This window comes from Fusarium keratoplasticum, chromosome 4 (genome assembly GCF_025433545.1).
Source record: "Fusarium keratoplasticum isolate Fu6.1 chromosome 4, whole genome shotgun sequence".
NCBI lineage: Eukaryota > Fungi > Ascomycota > Sordariomycetes > Hypocreales > Nectriaceae > Fusarium > Fusarium keratoplasticum.
In genome coordinates, this window is record NC_070532.1 from 1,692,540 (window position 1) to 1,711,752 (window position 19,213).

The following is a 19,213-nucleotide window of genomic DNA, read 5'->3' on the forward strand; positions in this document are numbered from 1 at the left end:
GGATGGTAAATGTGCAAGTCTCGCTTTTTTCACGTACTAGCCTATTCCCCCCCTCCCGCTGTCGTCTTTACAGCTCTCATTTGGCGGAAATGGGAGAGCGTAGACTAGATGCTTGCGTCCGCCAAGCATAAGCACTCAAATCAGATACACTCGAATCTTTGAAAGTGACAATATTCTTCATCTACATACCTGTCTCAAATCAAGCCAGACAATTAGAACTTGAACCTAACAAGGGGTTACCCCCCCTGGCTTTGAACCCAACAATGCCGAACCCTTTCCACGCAACATACAACTTTGTCGCCTGGACCCTCGACCAAGGCCAGGTCCCCAGCGACGTCCGCAGAAGCCTCGAGCTCGTGCGGACCTGTGACAAAGACCTCCAGCATCTAATTGAGCTACGAAACGAGTGCCTCCCCCGTCTGGAGCGTCGCCCCCTCGTCCTCGCCCGCGTCCACTCCATCATCGAGGCTGCCCAGGCGGGGCTCGAGGAGGCATGCACCATCGTCGAGAGGTGCAGACCTGAAGCTCACAGCGGGAGGACGCCGCTGGCGAGTCGTGTTGCGTGGTTGCTTGTCGACTCGGGCGAGTTTAGGAATTTGGAGCCTATTGTTAGTCGGCATCATGACGCTGTGCTCGCGGAGCTCAACTTTTTGAGGAACATCGCCATGCTTTCTCCTGTTCCTGAAGCTTCAAGGGAAGGGGAAAGATGTGTTGTGCAGAAGGAGGCTCCCGTGTTTGACAATATTGCGCTCCTGGGGGATATCCTTGGAGATTTATCAGTTGGTTAGTTCAGGACGGAAACATTACGAACGACTCCATCTAACTCGCGACAGAAGCAAAGCCTCTACCTCCGATTCCCCAAAGTCTAACCCCAGTACCAGTCTCGCCGCCTCCCGTGACTCTCAACCAGCACCAATGGTATCAGGCTGAGCCACCGAGTTCGCTCATGCCCTCAACACGCAGGATTGGCCTCGCCCCTGACTCTTCAGCGCCAGAGATTCTCCCCATGGGTATGAACCACTCGGCTCCGTCAAGATCGCAGCAAACCTCGGGAACGGGATACATCTCTGAGGACATGACTGGTTTGGCGAACCTCCTCAGAGACACATTAGTCTCTCCCGATATAACATCTCCTCGATATCCTTACACGACAGCCCCGCCCAATCGACCAGTTACAGCATCCTCTAACCCCATGGACAGGACAACACGTCCAGGGGCGATTACACCAGTACAGACTGGGTCGAACCATCGTCCTTCGTTCTACAACACCAACGAAGGCATATCAGACATGGGCCCTGATCGCAGCCAACGGGCGAGCATCGGCTACACACCTTCAGTTTCGTCCTTTGCCTCTCAAAGCCCACCGCCGCCCTTGAACAACAGAGCATCAGCATCTACGCTCCCCGTATACACCTACGGCGTCACACAACACCAAAACACATCTTCAACAACGCTCCCAGCACGCTTCGCATGGGCCAACTCCTCCTCAGCAACTGTATCCTCCCCCCCTCAGACATTCACAAGATCCACCATGTCCATGGACGGCACCGACTGGGGACAGCAGCCCATAGCCGAGCTGGACAGTTCGCCGTATCAGATGATACCTGTCGTCAGGCCCGCGAGCGACGCAGGTTACCCAGGGAGCGACGGCAAGAACCCAGTTGTTCAATTCGTGAAGCAGCTGAATCCGATACCCATTGAGCTCTCGGCGACTACAGACTCGCTCCCCAAGACATCTCTGCGAAGACAATCTGCACCATCTGAGAATAGGCATGGTCGAACGGCTAGTCAGCCAGAGGGACTGCCCTCGGAACGGTATAAAGAACAACCCATGACACAGCCCAGAGGATTCGACCAGGAGTCGACGAGTGCTAGCCAACCTGTTAGGACAAGCAATTCCTTTTCGATAGAACGGCCCTGATGGTGGTAGGATGAAAGGGGGAGGCGTTCATGAGGACAGATAGTCAATCTTTGTTTCAACTCATACTGGGATCTAGCAAGAGTTGTTAGATCCTGAGGATGTACCGCTAATGATATGCTATATGGACAAGCTTGAGAGCTGCTGGTGTAAGTATCAAGAGGTTGTGGGTGGGTATATGATTTATGTCACGACGAAATAATGACAATGTGATAATCCTTGGGCAAGTTGGATACCCATATTGATGAACGTCTTGACAATTTGGAACTAACTAGTTATCTAAGAACTGACTCTTCAACTTCACGCTTCATCCCATTAATCCTCCTGAATACCTTCAACACAACATCACATCAAGTCATCTCTAGATTCTTCACACTGAAACTCAATGCATGTTTAAAGAACAAAGCAAATCATCAAATCAGACCCAAATCTCAATTTCGCACGCGCGTTAAACACTGTCTTGATAATACATGCTTATGAACGTTTCCCATCTTCCTGTCCTGTCCTGGCGCGTCGAGATACATGTCTCTTGTTGATTCGTGTCGCATCCTTGCCTTGTCGTGGTCCCCGATAGTTAAAAATTTCTCATGGCGCGTTCATCTCCGTCGTCTCGTCTCCAAGATCCATCCTTCTTCTCTGTATGGTGCGGTCTATATGCGAACAAAAATCCATGTCTCGTTCGCTTCGTCTGCTCGGAGGACAGGTATAAAGGTGACAAGTCTCAGCCATAGGGCCCTTGTTTTCAAGGACCATCCTTCGATTAATCTGAGCGCGAGTCCCTGTCAACCGAGCAAAGCGTCATGGTGCGGTGCCGTGTATATACCGCCCAAGCCGAGGTTGAAAGACCAAATATTACCACCGATCGCTTATCATTTTCGAAAACAAATCATTTCCTGAAACGCCGATGCCGATGCCGTTCGCCCGTTTACCCGTCTTTGATCTTACCGTGGGTAGTCGTGCCAGATGATGTACTGTCGACCTATGTACATTCGTTCGTTCGTTCCTCTTCGGTCACTTAATCCTCAATCGTTCGCGTTGATTCCACACTATGCGATGTATCCTATACAATCGAACTCAGGACGCTGATACTGAGGATCATGATGAGTAGACCGATTGTTACCACGATGAGGAGTGCGAATGAGAACCAGCCCAGTACCATGGCACTGGTTCCAACGCCACTCTTCACCGCGCCGTTACCAAAGTCTTGTGCGATGACTGATGCGGCAACGGATGCTGTGTGCTGCCATAGCACAGAAACGAGGACGAAGATAGCGGCGATAAAGATCAAAGCGAGCGCGATCTGCGAGACAGGGCGAGACGGGAAGGGCTTGACTTCGCGATCAGAGCCCTCGGAGTCGACCTCCTCATGCCAGCCGGGGAAAGTAGCGAGGAGCAGGAGGCAGACAAAGGCGAAGATGATGGCAATAATACTGAGAACCAGTCAGTTAACGACTTCTAAAGAACACCAGATTAAAAACTCACATCAGGTAGGGAAAGACAATCATGTCCTTGAACTGCGCAGCCAGCCAGATAAGGTTCAGAGGGTCTTGGTCGACATCGACCTCCTTCGCAAGAGCAGTCGCATTGTTGCTGCACAGCCATGAACCGCCATCGGGGTTGATGCAGATACCAAAGTAGCCAACTCGCGCTTGGAGTCGGGCGTCACCGGCGATGTTCTCGATAGCTGTGTGCACGTTGTAGTCGACTTGAGCTGTGTCGGGCTTTGCGGTATAGGACTTGTAGTAGATGGATAGTAGGAAGATGTCAGGGATGAGCGGAGACGATGATGAACAGCCGGCGAGTAGTAGTGCTATGCACGGTTAGCGTCGTCTTGGATTCTAACGTTGGTGAGACTCACATAGTAGGATAATGGCGATGGCGATGAGAATCATCAACACATGATGGTAGCCGAGAAATGGCAGTGCACCTAGCGAGGTTCAGTTAGCCATGTGGTTGCGAGACACCGACATTCCAGCCGAGCTGGTGTCTGTCTGGGGATGGAAATCACTCACTATACCAGCCAACTCGCACCTTGGGCGGCGCCGAGGACGAGCTGGTGCTCGTCTCGCTGCTGGAGCCCATTTTTCGTGATGATGTACCGTTCCTCCCTCAAGATGGTGTGTCTTGCAAGTCAAAACGGAGATAACTCTTCGTCCCCGATCAGGGAACGATGTTTAAGTCGCGCAAGAGGCCGCCTTTCAGCGCGAGAATCTGAGGTCCCTGTGGTTTCCTTGCTCTTTCTGCCAGGACAGTCTGCCGCTGGTCCTCTATTCCGTCAACTTCCTCCACTGGGTCAGTACCGGCGAAGTTCGAGCTGTCTCGGGAGAGCAGGCGAGATGCTGTTGATGGTGGAATGCGGGAGCGACGGGTCGATGTCTTTCGAAGTCGACGCTGGAATGCGCGAGAGGGCTGAGACGACGATGGAAGAAACAGCGAGCGAAAGTCGGGCCCTAGAAGTGAGACGTTCGTTGGGGGAAATAGGTTTTTGTTAAAAAGAGAGTTGCCTTTCGGTGAGCAACGCAAATAAGAGCCTTGAGATCAGTTCACACTTTCTGCAAACGAGGGTCAATACTTGGAAGTTTCTTAATCCTCTCCAAAGGTGATGCGATCCCTTTGGGAGAAAAGGGAGAAAGAAAGGAGAGTCAGTCAGTTAGTTCCAGTCCTAGTCAGTATGGTATGGTACCGAGGAATTGGGCGAATATGCGATGGCTGGGAGAGAGGAATTGGGTGAGGTTGGGTATGCAGTAGGTTTTGACCAACCTCTTGACTTTTTGGGGAAGTCGACGAGTCAGATGGGAGCTCTTTCCCGCCACGTATTTACGGGCCCTCGTTGGCAGGGTGACGTGACGTCGCGACGAGGTGGGGCCACTTCAAGGTCCGTGCGGCCATCTACGGGCACCGGGCAACCCGCACACCGGCGCCGTAGAGGCCGGGGTCATGCTGCTTCAGGCAAGGCTTCACGTTTTTTTAGTCCCCGAGACCCTGGAGCTTCCGGAGCCAGAAGCTGGACCTGCAGAAGCCTGCTGAGCTGCGCCCCTCCCAAGCTCGGTCTTCAATCAATGGTGTTCGTCCCTGGATGGAGGCTTGATCCCTGGACCCCTTACCATCTCTGATCTTACGTAGTCGCTTCGGCTCGTCTACCGCCTTGTTTGCTCCTTGGCCCCCCCTGGAGGTCCTGGCCGCGCCCAGAGACTGCCCAGCTTCCTTCAAGGATTACGGCCAGCAGCAGCGGGTCTTGACCTCTATGCGGTTGTCATGACGATTTGGCGCCGTTTCGGGCCTGGCTGGCGAGCTCTGCCTCACCCGTGTAATTAATTACTGCTGCTGCAGATTCGAGCTCTCTGGATACGGGGAGAGAGGGGGGAGGGCCTCATGCACCTGGTGTCGACGTGCGTGCTGTGCATTGATTCGCTGTCTGTTTCCTCTTGGGCCTCCCTGCGCCTGTATATCTACCTCGGCACTCCGTATCCCTTGCCAATGTGCCTGATTCATTTGCCCCGTTTGCTCCAAGTAAGCGAGGCTTGAAAAATCTCCGCCGTAGCAGTCTAGTAGCTTTGGCTGCTGCTTGGCTGCTGCCTCCCGAAGCCGCGAAGCCGTTGACGAGATGACGAGTCCTTCATGGCGGCTCCTTTTCCAGACCGCCTTCTGATATTGGAGATCTATTCGTGACGAGCTTGTGCTACAGAGAGTAGACAAGATCGGCGGGATGTGCAACTCTTTTTCTCCGGCTCAACCGGTTCGAGATCGAGTCCTGAGTGAGCTGAGATGCAAGTCATCATGACAGCTCTCATGGCACAACGCCCCAGCCACCGAGTAAAAAGTCTATTAGCCACGCCCCGATCTCGCAATCTACTTGCTTCCACGTCATTACTCGATTTCGACGAGTGAAACCAGTTGATTTCCACATCGATCGCCATCGCATCTAATCAATTGTCCATCCCTTCCTTTTAAAAAATGAAACAGTTCATGCTGGTTGCTTGACAGCTTCCACAAGAAACAATATGCTGGGATGCGTTTATCCACCACATGTAGTTATCGGGTACCGCGGGGCTAGCTCTCCCCACGTCATCCTCTGTAGTAGCAACGTCGCGCGATGAATGGGCTTCATGAACACGACACATGCATGATCAAAATGGCCACCGCAGCCGCAAATAACCAGGGCACGTCGCTCGACATACGAGTCGAGGACTTTCTGGACGATAAGCTTCAGTCGACCACGGACCTGGAAAACCTCGACACACTACTGGCCAACGTGGAGCTCCAGCGCAACCAGTTGCAATCCCAGCTGGACACCGCTGTTAAGGAGCTTGAGGAAACTCGACGCACAGCCGATGACCGCCAGAACTCTCTCCTCGCCCGCATAGAAGAGTTTCAGCAGCTTCAGGACAGCATCGATGTCCGTGTCAAGATCACCGCTGCCTCGGATGCCCCGAACCAGGCTATTGGCCGGCTTCAAGCGCCAATGAAGAAGCTTCAGATGGTTGAACTGGCACAGAAGTACCTTTACCTCCTCCAGGATGTCGAAAAGTTCCGTTCCGAAGCACGGTCTCATCTGCCTCAAAGTCCCAAGGCTGCATTGGAGCCATACGTCAACCTAAAGCAGCTTGCGCACAAGTTGCGAGGCCTACCTGGTCAGGAGGGATTGCACCTCGTCGACTATGTCGAGAAGGTAACCGAATCTCTCTGGAACGAGATGAAGAGTACCATGTCGGCAGAGCTCGAGGCTATCCTGAAACAGAGGAAATGGCCCAAGGTTGATCCCCAGTCCGAGATGGACGACGAGTGGATTAACTGCTTTGAGAAGCTCCTGGATCTTCAACTTCCCGAAATTGAGTATAGCAAGGGTCTTGTGTCGCTATTGCCGTTCGATACCATGACATCAATCTTTGTCTCCGAGTTTCGTTTCCACTTTCTCAGCGACAAGGCGACAAGCAGCCCCCAGGCGTTCGGCACGCACTGTCTGCCTTGGTTCCTCGCCCTCATTGAGAAATGGGAAGACTTTTTCCGGGACAATCTTGGATATCTACTCACGGCCAAGTTTCAGGATACTTCAATGGCCACCAACCTGGCCTATATCGATCCTGTTTCTGCACTCATTACATCGGTGCTGCCCGTGTTGAAGGAAAAGACGTCTGCTGTGGCAGCCGAGGCTGTCAAAAGCCCGGCCTTTTTGAGCAGCTTCATATCCCAACTGATGAACTTTGACGATAGCGTTCGTTCCAAGTTCAACTATGATGGTGGTGATGCGGAGAACGGTTGGCCTGGCCTGTCGGCGCACATCTTGGATGAGCACTTTGACACCTGGTTCAATGCTGAGAAGGACTTTGCTCTGGAACGATTCCACACTATCATGGAATCACAAGACGCCCGAAATATTGACTATGACTATGCGGTTCAAGGGAAGATGAAGCCAACATACGCTTCTGTGCAAGTCACAGACCTTCTGCGATCCGTGACCAGTCAGTACGAGAGGGTGCGCAGCTTCAAGCACAAAATCCGCTTCTTGATTGGCATACAGCTTGAAATTCTAGACGGCTACCATAGCCGTCTCAGGGACGCTCTTCAGGCATACCAGACCATGTCTTCGACCCTTGGCCGAACTCTTGGCGGAAACAAGGAGGATCTTGCAGTTCTTGAAGGAACGGGTAGTTTTGAGGTGCTCTGCAAGGTGATTGGTAGTGCCGATCATATTGTCAACACATTGAAAGACTGGAGTAATGAAGAGGTAGGCTGCAATACTACCCTTGCTACCATGTGATTCTAACAAATCTAGTTCTTCGTCTCATTGTGGGATGAACTGCAGACTCGCGCAGCTCAACGAAAGAGCAACATCACAAGCACTATGAGCTATGAAGATGTTAAGGACCGCACCTCTATGGCTGTAGGACAGAACAATGAGGACGGAGCCCTGTTTGACGAGACAGTCGCAGCGTATAGCATGCGCCGCAAGGCTGCCGAGGAACTTCTCGTCGGCGCTCTGGTCGAGTCTCACGGGAAGGCGTTCCGGGCCTACACGACTCGTGTTCAATGGACAACCGTCGGTGAGGCGGCTATTCTTGGTATGTTTTTCTTAATCTCGCTTTGAAGCCCATCTAACACGGCATAGACGAGATGGCCATCACTCAGGAACTCGACGAACCACTTCGTATCCTCCAACGCAACTTGGACTTCTTGGCTAAGCCCCTCTCCGCTGCTGCTTTCCGCCGCGTTTGGCGTGACGCTCTCAACAAGATCCAAGATCACCTGTGGCAGAGTGTCCTTCTTCGACAGAATTTCACCACCTATGGAGCAACCCAGTTCCGTCGTGATGGTGATGCCTTGGTTGCCGTTGTTGAGCGGTACATTCCCGGTGGTTCATCTACTCTCGACAGCTTGACAGAGGGAATGAGGCTGTTGAGTCTCCCCGTCGAGGCCAGCGAAGGAGGCGGTCTCACGCTCAAGGAAGCCAGCGATCGCGTCTTCACAGATAGTGACGAGGCACGTAAGGTGCTCGAAGAACTTGGACTCAACGAGTTGACACCACACAACGCAAGAAACATCCTGCAGCGGCGTGTCGAGAACAATGAGAATGTAGGATGGTGATGAGAATAGATTAATTGGGTATAACAGACAACACCGATTCTTCAATAGATTCTTGAAGGGTCATCATGCTAGACTTGTCATTATATCTTTATCCCAGATATCTAAAGTCAATCTACCCGCTCCATACAACTTGTCCAAAAGGTTGAAATAAAAGCAAAGGCTCGAACCCGTTTGCCTAGGTCATCATCTACCGTTCCGTATCGCCAACTGGTCATGTTGAAAACCCTCTATGATATCTCACCAGCGCTCGTCAATGTTGATCTAATCGCCGTATCCCGTCCCATTTTGTCGCATTAAAAGTCACCAAGCAGAATCCTACTCCTTTTTTTACACGTCTCCTTTTTAGTTGAGAGCCCGCATGGTCATCTCGACAACAGCAAAGGTACCCGCGCTCACAGGCATGGCCCTCAGCAGGGTAGGTCCAATACCCTTCCAGAAGCCGCGAGCACCCTCGGCGCGCCATGTCTGTGAGAAGCAGTCACGCATGGTGGTGTAGCGCTGGTTGGGGCCGAAGCCATCGGTCTGCATCTTGCTCTTGATCACGTCGAAGGGGTAGCTGGCGAGCCAGAGGACCTCACCGGCGAGACCACCGTAAAAGGCGATCTTGTAGGCGGGAATGTCCTTGCGGTCGATCTTGTTGCGGGCGGCGTCCTTGTTCATCATGTACTCGAAGGCAGTGAACCAGGCGCCGTAGGCAAAGGCCTCTCGCCAGATGGTGACGGCCTGGCCGCGGTAGATGCCGCGCAGGATACCGTCGTGGGCGCCGACCTTTCGGATGCAGTCGCCGGGGCCATCGTACAGGCGAGCAGCTCCGTGGGGCTGGCTCTGGAGACGAATACGAATGTGCTCGATAGGGCCTGAGAGGACCGAGTTCGCAACACCGGCAAAAGCACCCGCAGCGCCGTACTGGCCGTAGGACAGGTCAGCGCCGCCGTTGCGTTCCTGGAACCAGCGCTTGGCGCCGTTGAAGGCTCCGAACTGGACCGACACGCAGGCGCCGATACCGATGAGCGGGGTCAGCGTGCCCTTGTAGAAGGCGAGGGCGCCCTCATTGCGGTAGATGGAGGTGGCGGCGTTGAGGGCGGACGAGTACTGAGTTGTGGTTTGGAGTCGGACCTTGACAATGTCAAAGGGCTGGCCTGTTTAACGCATCTGTTAGCGATTGAACTTGACAATGCATCTCTTGGGCATCTCAGATCGCATCTCTCGCTCGAGCCAGCCTCTGGCCCATGTGATGCGCAGTTCGCAGCATGTTTGCAGCTGCATTGATAAGAGACTCACCGATCAAGACCTGCGCAATTCCTCCCACGGCACCAGAGAACAGATCCTTGGCCGTCTGAATGCCGGTGCTCTGCTTGGCCACCTCCAACTCGAGGGCGTCCATCTTTGCGGTCGCACACGGAGAAAAAAAAAAACGAACAACTCCGGCCTCAAATGCCGACCTCTTTGCGCAGGGACTTTTCTCGAAAGGAATTGGCAATCGCAACAAAGAAAGTCAATCGCAAGGACGTGGAAAAGGACAGTAAGCTTGCAAGACCCTGAAGAGATTGCGAAAAAGGAGGAGAAAAGATAGCGAGCAGAAGGCGCTGATAGCGACGGGACACAATCTGGGGTTGTTGCGGAGGGCGCCCGGCAAATGACGTGCTAGGATTACAAAGCCCCGTTACCGGCGACCGGACTATCGGGCCCCGAGTTGTCGCAGGTCTCGGCGACCAGATACCGTGGTACAAGCAGATCTCGGAGCGAGGCCGTGGTCTAGAACTTCTTCTTGTCTGTTTCTACACTCTATCGGAGTCTGCTCCGGGATGCATCCAGCTCATTGGCGCCCCGCGTTCGAGGTACCTCTCTATCTTTTCTTCTTCCAGATGGAGATGGCGGGGAAGGAGGGCTGGAAGTCGGCACTGGCGAATTAGGAAGGTGGCCCCGAAATCGGGGTTTAACACCGGATCTCGGGGCCTTATCTTGACAGAGCCGCATGCAGCCGGGACGGCTCCGTTGCAAGCCGTTGTACTGAGAATATCACAGAGCTCTTCTTTATAATTCGAGATCGTCGAGGTTGATCCTCCATGAAACCCAATACATTGCAGGTCTAGATTCGTAGAATAAGCAGCACTCGCTTCTATGCTCATCACAACTCCCCCATCTCTTTTAGTAGCGTCTCACGCCCTGCTTCTCGTCTCTCGCATCATTCTGCGCCTGCGCATGCTGCTCAATCGCCTCCATCAGCTTGCCTACCACCTCGGGCTGGTTGCTGAATGCCGTCTGGAGGATGTTCTCCAGCTCAGTCTCCACCTTGGCGATCGGCTTGACTCCAGGTTTCCGATTCTGTGAGTCGCTCATCAAAGTACCCCAGCGCTGTGTGAAGGCATAGATTGAATGTCGCAACAACTCATCCAGCTGCTCGTTCATGTCCTCAGCTGTCAAGGTCTTGGCAGTTACCGATGGAGTACCCCGTGACCATAGACCACCACCGATAATGTTTGAGATAAATCCAACCCAGTTCTGAGGGCTGAGTGTGTCCCAGATATGAGTAAAGTGCTGCATTGAAGAAGCATGATTCCTGATATCACCAATCTCTAGAGAAACAAGTTCATTCTTTATAATGAGCAAGTTCTTGACCATGAAAAGGTCGGGATCGGTGCCTGTCTTTAAAGACTTTATCCTGGTCTCTGCACGCTGGAGTACCTGGATCGTCTCTCGTACAATCTTGAAGACGACTGAGCTGTTCTTAGCCTATATTATTGTTAGTCGGGTCCAAGAGGTGTCAGATGAAAGACGTACCGCTCTCTCCTTGGGCATGCAATGTTCATACATGCCAAGAAGCTTAATGGCCTGCTTCACCAAGGGGTGGGCGTTTGAAGACGCCACGCCACCCATTACAGGGCCAATCTTTAGCGAGGCATCCTGAACTGGTGCCCTTGTGATCGATTTCGTAACCTCCGCCTCAAAAGCATTGTCTGTTAATGTCCAGAGATGATGCGCCAGGAGTTGCGAAGTGTACTGCTTGCATTTGATGAAGTAGGGGGATTCAATGTCATCCAAATCGGCTCCAAAGTATTCATTAGCAAGCAACCCGACCACATTGCAGGTAGTCTCCAGTGGTGCTGTGTGCAGCACCGTTTGAAGGTTCGTCACCAAAGGCGTCAAGTTGCCGGGATGCATGATGGATGTGTTGGTGGTCTTGATAGACTGGAAAACCGAGTCCGTTGCCTGGTTCCACATGGGTTCCACGTCAAAGAGCTTCATAAACAGACTCTCCTCGTTGTACATGCGCTCAAAGCATTGCTTGATAAAGTTCCGTGATGCTGTCTCAGCTGAGAGATCCTTGACCTCTTTGTGAAACTCCTCAATATCAGACTGCGCCATTGCTTTAAGATCACGGTCTCTGGTCACCAGGTGCGTGTAGAATATGTTGTTGGCAGTATTCGCATACGTCTCAAAGTGGGTGCAAGATTCGTTCCGCTGGCCATAGAAATCGTATGCGCGCCGTACAATTCGTCGCACATTAGGAATCAAGCCGAAAGAGTCGAGCATCATCTCTTGGAAACGGCCATAGGCGAGAGCATGGCGGGCGGACTCGGATTTTGTGCCAGTAATTTGACGACCAATCTCGGACGAGACCCTTTCCAATGTGTTCTTGTAGCCGTGTTCGAGCAGGTGAAGTGCCTTTGTGAGAAGCGCAGTGTATCGGGCAAGGTAGGTATCGCGGTCGCGGTATGTCTCCTGAAGGCGTGTTAGTTCTAGCGATCCAATTTAGATATGGTGTCCTTACATGTTTCTCCATGAATACAATGCACGCGTCAATGTTCTCAACCATCTCACCAAACGAGGCATCATCCACCAGCCGACTAGCGCCGGGTGCATTGAGACGCCTTGTCGCATCATCGAGGTAGGCATAGTAATGCAGATCGGTTCCGACTTCGTCAGCCAAGTCCTCCAATCTTCGTTGTTCCTTCAGGAGATCTTCGCATTGTGCTTGGAACGTTGAAGTTTGAGCCTCGACGGATCCGAACGAGTTCGAAAGGGAGGTAAGGAGCTTGAGTGTCGCATTGGCATCTTCGATGAGTCCGTCCAAATGGCGCTCCGTCAATGTAAGCTGATCGCGATACAGTCTAGACGCAGTCAGAACAGTCCAGATCAAGGTGCGGCCGAGGCGCAATTTCATACAGGTATTCTTGTTGGCTGGCGTCGAGTAATTGTTCGTCGTACGACTCGAGACCTTTTGGCTCATGCAATTCTGCCTCGACGCTAGAGTCGGGGAGCAGCAAAGCCTCCCATGCTCGATTATTCTTATCCGTCTTCCTGTGTCGTGGCCTTCCATCCTTGGACAGTTGTTCTTGCGCCACTCGATATAAGTCCGAGTACGAGCTCGCTCGGCGGATGACGGTAGGTTCTGGGGGCGTATTGGTGTTCTCGATCTCTTCGTAAACGTTGGGCATTGGGGCTACGACCTCGGATATCTGTCCAGGTTCCTGTGACCATCTTGTGAGCTTCACCAACATGGTGGGGGTGCTAATCCAATACGAGGGAGACGTACATTGGGCTGTTGGAGCAGCGACTCCTTTCGACGGTGTCCATGACTCTGACTGTGGCTACTCGAATGGCCCCGACCGCCCAGGTCGGGCATGATACTGTACCATGAATCCTCGTACATGGTGTCGATAGAGCTCCCTTGAGCTCAAACGTCGAGATTCGCTGGGGTCTTCTAGAAGCCACGCAGCAGGCGTTGGAGTTCAAGTCGGAGGCGTGAGCTCCGAGGCGCCGATGGCATGGCATGGCGGGACGGCGTGGGGATGTCCGTGCGCCCCGCTAGTGCCTGCAGTGGCGCGTGCTTGAATCTGTGGCTGAAGCCCTTTGTGGCTTCGATGACCTCGACCTGCCACAGTCCACAGAATTTTGCTGACCTCCAGTACGGTTAGAGCTTCAGCTCTATGACCTCACAACCTTTTTACCCTTCGATTAACAGTCGATTTCACTGACGACAATTTCAGTGCAACTTGTCCCTTTCACGAAAAGAGTTCACGAGTTGCATTGAGTTGATCGTCTATTGTTAAGCGTTTACAACATGAACGCTTCTCAGACTGCTCTTCGGCGAGCTGCCCTTCGCCCCCAGTCCATCGCCACAACTCAACGCCAATGGGTTCGTCACGCCAGCAATGTCCCCCGGGGTCCTCGGCGCCGTGGAGGTAAATTTGTTGGATTCGCAGCCATCTTTGGTGCGGCAGCTGCCGGAGCTTACTACTATCCCAAGCTCAAGGAGCAATTTGCTTCGCCTCCCGAGACTCCGGTTAAGAAGGTTCCCGCCAAAGCCGATGTCGAGTTTGAGAAGCCTCGCAAGAAGGCCCGCTCCAAGGAGGAGAACCGAGATCTCATTAGCTCGCAGCATCTCCAAGTCAAGCATAGCTGGGAACATCCTGGCGTCTACGCATGGGGTTCCAATATCGGCAAGGTCATCGACCCCAAGTCGAATGATAAATATGTGAAGCTACCTCACCGAATTGCCTATTTCGATGACCAAGTGCTCCGGGATCTGAAGCTCACCTCAGCTTTCGGCGCAGCTGTCACGGAGAAGGGTGATCTAGTTCAATGGGGACTCGGCTACAACAAGGAGGACCCATCTCCCGTTCCTACCCTCACAGGAAAGGACCTTGTCAAGATTGACGTCTCTTTGGATCGAATTATTGCCCTGTCTCGCAATGGCAAGGTCTACTCTATTCCCTCTTCTCGTGATGACCAGGAAGGTGGTCTCAAGGAGGAACAGCAGAAGAGTTCTTGGTCCATCTGGGGATCCGGTGGTGGAAAGGAGAGAATCAACTTTCGAAACCTGACACCATCTGGTCTTTCTTACGGAGAGTCTGTGACCGACATTAGCAGCGGTCTGGAGCATTGCCTCATGCTCACATCCAAGGGCCGTGTCTTCTCTGCTGCGTCCAGTGCTCTCGAGTTTCCTTCCAAAGGTCAGATGGGTGTCCCTGGATTGAGCTGGGGCAACCGACCCAAGGGCCCATATGATCAACCCCATGAAGTTATCACTCTGAGAGGTTTTGATGTGGCTCAGGTTGCCACTGGCGATTACCATTCGGTCATTCTGGACAAACTTGGACGCATCTTCACATTTGGTGACAACTCCTTTGGGCAGCTTGGAATCGATACCGACCATGGACTCTTGACTTCCGACACACCAGTTATGATGCCTGTCAACACACTCTATAGCAGCAGTGGACTTGTCCCAACAGTCAAGACTATCGCTGCCGGCGGAAACAACACCTTCTTCACTGTGGATGCAAAGGCAACAGAGACGCCTACCAACTTGAAAGCCCTTGCCCCAAGCAAGAGGCTCCCTTTGTTAACTGCAGACCTATGGGCTTGCGGCCAGGGAGTTTATGGCACATTAGGTACGGGACGGTGGTCGCATGTGTCAGCCAAGCCGACCAAGGTGAAGAGCCTCTCGTCTTTGTTCGAGTTTGACGAGAAGACGAACAAAATGAGCCCCATCAAACTCAAGTCTCTATCTGTGGGCTCTACGCACTGTTCAGTCATCATGGACAACGTCACCGAGACGTCCGTTTCAGGCTCAGCGAGCGCCAACGCAACCAACTGGGGATCCGACGTCATGTTCTGGGGCGGAAACGAACACTATCAGCTGGGCACGGGCAAGCGAACCAATTTGAACGCACCCGCGTATATCGGGGCGTTGGACAGCGCAGCAGAGGCACGCAAGGACAACAGCCCTGACTTTCACCGGCTGTGCGTAACACCTCGAACGACGATTCGTCTGGATGGAGGCAAAGGCCGCAAGGTGTCTCTGGAGCAGAAGATTGAGTGTGGCAAGTATGTGACTGGCGTATACTCTTCTGTCTAAGAAAGGAAAACAGTCTGTGGCGAGGAGGCTACGAGATCCTTCAGCCGAGAAGGATCGATCTGTTGTATTTTAAGATATCTAATCATGTACTTGTAAGTCCTGAGTAGAGGACACGAACGGGGCGTTGGGGACGGATTTTGCAACGATCCAACTCTTCTGTACAAAACTTGGCACAATATGCCTTGAAATTGACACACCAGCTCATCTGAGTATACATATTGGACATTCGTGATGCACGCATGTTGAAGGAATGGTCACGAGGCACCCGTTGACATGTCTCACCATAGATGGACCTGATACATGGTGGACACTACGAACCTATCAAGGGAATGCAGCCAGCGCGGCTGAGAAAGAGAACGCCATCGAGGATCCAGATCGATAGGATTCCGCACGTCTGCACCTATTTTTGATCACCCCGCGCACGCAACCTCTGAAACTGCCGCGAGGGCCAGCGAACCGAAAGCTAAACAGGGGGTGATCCGACATTTCCAAGGGAAGTTGGGCCAACACGAGTCTCACTGGCCGCGCAAGCACGAGTGGCCAAGTTCAGGTGGACGTGATGTGCATGTGGCGACGGGATCGCGAATATCATGTAATCGGCAAGAAAGGAGAGGCGCAAGGAGTCAGTCGTTTAGTAAGAGGCCACTTGAAGTCTTGGATATCCACGTTAATAAGAATCGGAAATGATGAGAAAGGGTCCCCCGAGCCTAAAATAGAACTACTTTTAGACAGCTCGCGCCTAAAATTATCCCCGGCCCTGCCCTACGGTGGTACAGCAGCAAAACAGGCAAGCAGGAGCCACAAATAATTCTACCAACGTGCCTTCGGTATTTCGTGCCTATCCCGATTCCCGAAGACGGCATCGGCTTCGGAAGGCGCTCTTGCCTCTCATCATGTTGGTCTGGTCTGCATGATCAGACAAGTCGTGCCTGCCCAGAACCACGGGATCGGGTGACATGGGCACGTGCCGCGAGACATAGTAGTACGCAGAACAATAAACAGAAAGCCGTTTTCTGCAGAACACATCATCTACAGGCCCAACCTTACCCATGACCAGATTCACCCGGTAACCTGGTCTCCACAAGAGGCGAGGATCGGATGTATTCTTGGAACAGGCGCAGGGACGGGTGTAGGCAAAGGCACAGACGACTCCTTCCCCACGTTCACGGTCGCGGCCACGGTCACGTTTCTGTTGCAGCTGTTGCCGCCGCTGTGACTGTCGCTGCTGCTGCTGCTTCTGCTGTTCGTGGGCCCGTCTTCGTTGGCGCCGCATCGGGCAGTGAGAATCTCGACCACCATCGCGACTCACCTCGTCCGTTCCGCTGTCATTCTTGTTCCTCTTTTCCTTCCCTTTCTCCTCCTCTCCTTCTTCTTCCTCTTCTCCCCCCTCTTGTTTCCCCCTTTGCCCTTCCCCTCCGTTCCTTAATCACGTTTGATTCTCTTCTCGCCCACCTCCGTTTCGCCGACGATTACGCCACTATCAAACGTTCGGCCCAAGTTCAAGATTACTCAAGCACCGTCTTTGCCCCCTCCTCATTGACGCGGATCCGATCCCTGCCCGACCTCCACCGGCGAGAGGGACCCGACGCTTTTCCCCTTCTTGCGCGCAAATCTCCTTCTCCTTTGCTCCCGGCACCTCGATCATCCCGACCCCGACTCAGACTCCGATTCGCGACATTGTCAAGTCCTGCTCCTGGCGTCTTGCGCACCTTTTCATCAAGGACGTCGCATCCGTCCGCTCCGACTCTCGGCGCCATGGACAGGATTCCCAAGTTCAGGCGCAAACCCAAGAACCCCACGATCGAGACTGCCGTCGAGCGCTCAAGCAGCGAGACCGTCGATAGCATCGCCAGTTCCGAGCTTCAGGCCGCAAACCTTCAGCTGCAACAGCAGGGACTACAGATTCAAACCCAGAAGCCATCAGCAAAGCTCTCCAAGAGGGCTGCCTTCCGAAATTTCCGTCTGCGCGGCTCGACCAAGCGAGCCCGCGATAGTCCTCCTGTCGAGTTGCCTTCCAGTCCTCCTCCGGCCGTCGTCAACCACGACGGCATAAAGAGCCGGCCCGCCACGGCGGAAGGTGTTGCGCTGAGCAAGCAGGATGGCACCGGGCCCCGGATTCCTGCCTTCTTGGACTCTTCGATGCAGGGTATGTAACTTTTGGTGTTATACGCATTGATACAAGTACTGAACCTCGTCAGATATCGATTTCAAGTTCCAGGAATTGACGTGGGCCGAGCGTGATCGAGTGCTTGAAGGCAGCAGAAACGAAGCGGACGAGGATTTCAAATGGGGGCACTTCAAGCAACTCGATGTGGAAGAGAAGGGTGTCATGGACCGTTACATCAACATCAAACCGTGGAATCACAACCGTATTAGGTTGCAAGTCCCTGCGAACGAGCTCGACTACGTCAATGCCTCCGAGATCGTCCTCACCTCGCCCTCGGACCCGAGCCGGGAGCCACTCCGCTATATCGCCATGCAGGGTCCGACCCCGCCATCCATCGAATATGTCTGGCGTATGATCGCTGAGCAGATGGCGTCGCCTGCCGTGATCGTGCAGCTGACCACCATGTGTGAGGGCGGAGTCATCAAGTGTCACCCATACTTTCCCGACAACGAAGACCAGCCAACCTTGATTCTGAACGAGCATGATGCATGGGGCGATGACTGGCAGGGCGAGGTTACGTACGACTCATATGAAGAGCTTGCAGATGGTGCCATTGAGAAGCGCAAGCTACTCTTGCAGCTGAAGGACGAAGATGAGCCCCGAGTCGTGTGGCACCTGCTCTACCGGTTATGGCCTGACTTTGGCGTGCCCGAACTTGAAGATCTCGACGGCTTCTTTGAGCTCATGCGACTATCTCGGGAGCTCAGCGCACCCACCAACCCGCGCATTATTCATTGCAGTGCTGGCGTGGGCCGAACCGGTACTTTCATCACCCTCGAACACCTCATGCGCGAACTCGAACTGGGCACGTTTCAAAATTACGATGAGCCCACTGAAGGGCCTGATCTAGTTTATGAAACGGTTGATAGCCTCCGAGAACAACGTGTGGGAATGGTTCAGGGCAAGCCTCAGTTCTTGTTCATCTATCAGGTCATGCGGAAGCTATGGCAGGACAAATACGGCGTTGATGATGAGGGCAATGAGCCCGCAGCTAAGAGGCTCGAGGTAGGCGATCCGTTCATCGATGATTCACTACCGGACCCCAAGCAAAGCAGCAACAACCTGGCGATCGGGATTGCCAAGTAGCTGAAGGGTGGCCAAACTTGGTTTCGAGGGCGGCAGGCGTTATACGGTCTGGGGTTTATTGCAGTAATTAGCAGGAGTTGTGGGATGATGATCCAGGTTGAGCTGGTCTTTGAATCATGATATCTTCGGTGTTGCATGCTTGGGAGGTCTCTGGTCTTTTTTAACATATATATGTTTCGTAGCGGGCGCAACGGTTTCCCATCTTGCCGCATTGCGCTTATAGAAGAAGGCCTCTTCTGGGAAGAGGTGATGGGTTATTTTGTAGGACTAGGCGAGGAGATTGTACAGGAACCGAGGTTCACGGGTTCATGATGATTAGCATAGAATTACCATCTCGTACTGGAGGTTTCCATGATGCAAAGATTGGAATCAAACATGTTTTGCCCGTTAATATCATTGACATTGACAAAGAACGAGTTGTGAACAGGTCAAGGATATCTATTAAGTTGTTTGCGATGTGATCAAGAATTCTAGTCGATGCTTTTTTTTCGCTTCCTTACAGAGTAAAGGTACAAACTAATTATTTCAGCTTCGGAAGGAATAGACTGAGTTTTTTCTTAATTTTTTTTTTTCCTTGTTCAATATTTCAAACCTCCTC

The 19,213-nt window shown here is 52.9% G+C and overlaps 7 protein-coding genes across 7 annotated transcripts; 4 read left to right on the top strand and 3 right to left on the bottom strand.

The window, feature by feature from the left end:
• Positions 1 to 263: 263 nt before the first annotated feature.
• On the top strand, positions 264 to 1,921 carry NCS57_00560200 (uncharacterized protein; the record flags this gene model as incomplete). The annotated part of the gene is made up of 2 exons (XM_053055518.1): positions 264 to 783; positions 834 to 1,921. 2 exons carry the CDS (start codon positions 264 to 266, stop codon positions 1,919 to 1,921), a joined length of 1,608 nt encoding a protein of 535 aa, XP_052914473.1.
• A 1,057-nt stretch (positions 1,922 to 2,978) lies between these two features.
• On the bottom strand, positions 2,979 to 4,000 carry NCS57_00560300 (uncharacterized protein; the record flags this gene model as incomplete). The annotated part of the gene is made up of 4 exons (XM_053055519.1): positions 2,979 to 3,348; positions 3,401 to 3,728; positions 3,777 to 3,845; positions 3,931 to 4,000. The coding sequence occupies 4 exons, from the start codon at positions 3,998 to 4,000 to the stop codon at positions 2,979 to 2,981; spliced, it is 837 nt and encodes a 278-aa protein (XP_052914474.1).
• A 2,011-nt stretch (positions 4,001 to 6,011) lies between these two features.
• On the top strand, positions 6,012 to 8,500 carry NCS57_00560400 (uncharacterized protein; the record flags this gene model as incomplete). The annotated part of the gene is made up of 3 exons (XM_053055520.1): positions 6,012 to 7,643; positions 7,692 to 7,977; positions 8,025 to 8,500. 3 exons carry the CDS (start codon positions 6,012 to 6,014, stop codon positions 8,498 to 8,500), a joined length of 2,394 nt encoding a protein of 797 aa, XP_052914475.1.
• Positions 8,501 to 8,842: 342 nt separating this feature from the next.
• Positions 8,843 to 9,884, bottom strand: NCS57_00560500 (uncharacterized protein; the record flags this gene model as incomplete). The annotated part of the gene is made up of 2 exons (XM_053055521.1): positions 8,843 to 9,639; positions 9,782 to 9,884. 2 exons carry the CDS (start codon positions 9,882 to 9,884, stop codon positions 8,843 to 8,845), a joined length of 900 nt encoding a protein of 299 aa, XP_052914476.1.
• Positions 9,885 to 10,648: 764 nt separating this feature from the next.
• On the bottom strand, positions 10,649 to 13,154 carry NCS57_00560600 (Conserved oligomeric Golgi complex subunit 3; the record flags this gene model as incomplete). Its single annotated transcript, XM_053055522.1, has 5 exons — positions 10,649 to 11,233; positions 11,282 to 12,223; positions 12,273 to 12,612; positions 12,668 to 12,972; positions 13,038 to 13,154. 5 exons carry the CDS (start codon positions 13,152 to 13,154, stop codon positions 10,649 to 10,651), a joined length of 2,289 nt encoding a protein of 762 aa, XP_052914477.1.
• Positions 13,155 to 13,565: 411 nt separating this feature from the next.
• NCS57_00560700 (uncharacterized protein) lies at positions 13,566 to 15,362 on the top strand (the record flags this gene model as incomplete). Its single annotated transcript, XM_053055523.1, has 1 exon — positions 13,566 to 15,362. One exon carries the CDS (start codon positions 13,566 to 13,568, stop codon positions 15,360 to 15,362), a length of 1,797 nt encoding a protein of 598 aa, XP_052914478.1.
• Positions 15,363 to 16,460: 1,098 nt separating this feature from the next.
• NCS57_00560800 (uncharacterized protein) lies at positions 16,461 to 18,615 on the top strand (the record flags this gene model as incomplete). Its single annotated transcript, XM_053055524.1, has 2 exons — positions 16,461 to 17,508; positions 17,561 to 18,615. The coding sequence occupies 2 exons, from the start codon at positions 16,461 to 16,463 to the stop codon at positions 18,613 to 18,615; spliced, it is 2,103 nt and encodes a 700-aa protein (XP_052914479.1).
• Positions 18,616 to 19,213: the final 598 nt, after the last annotated feature.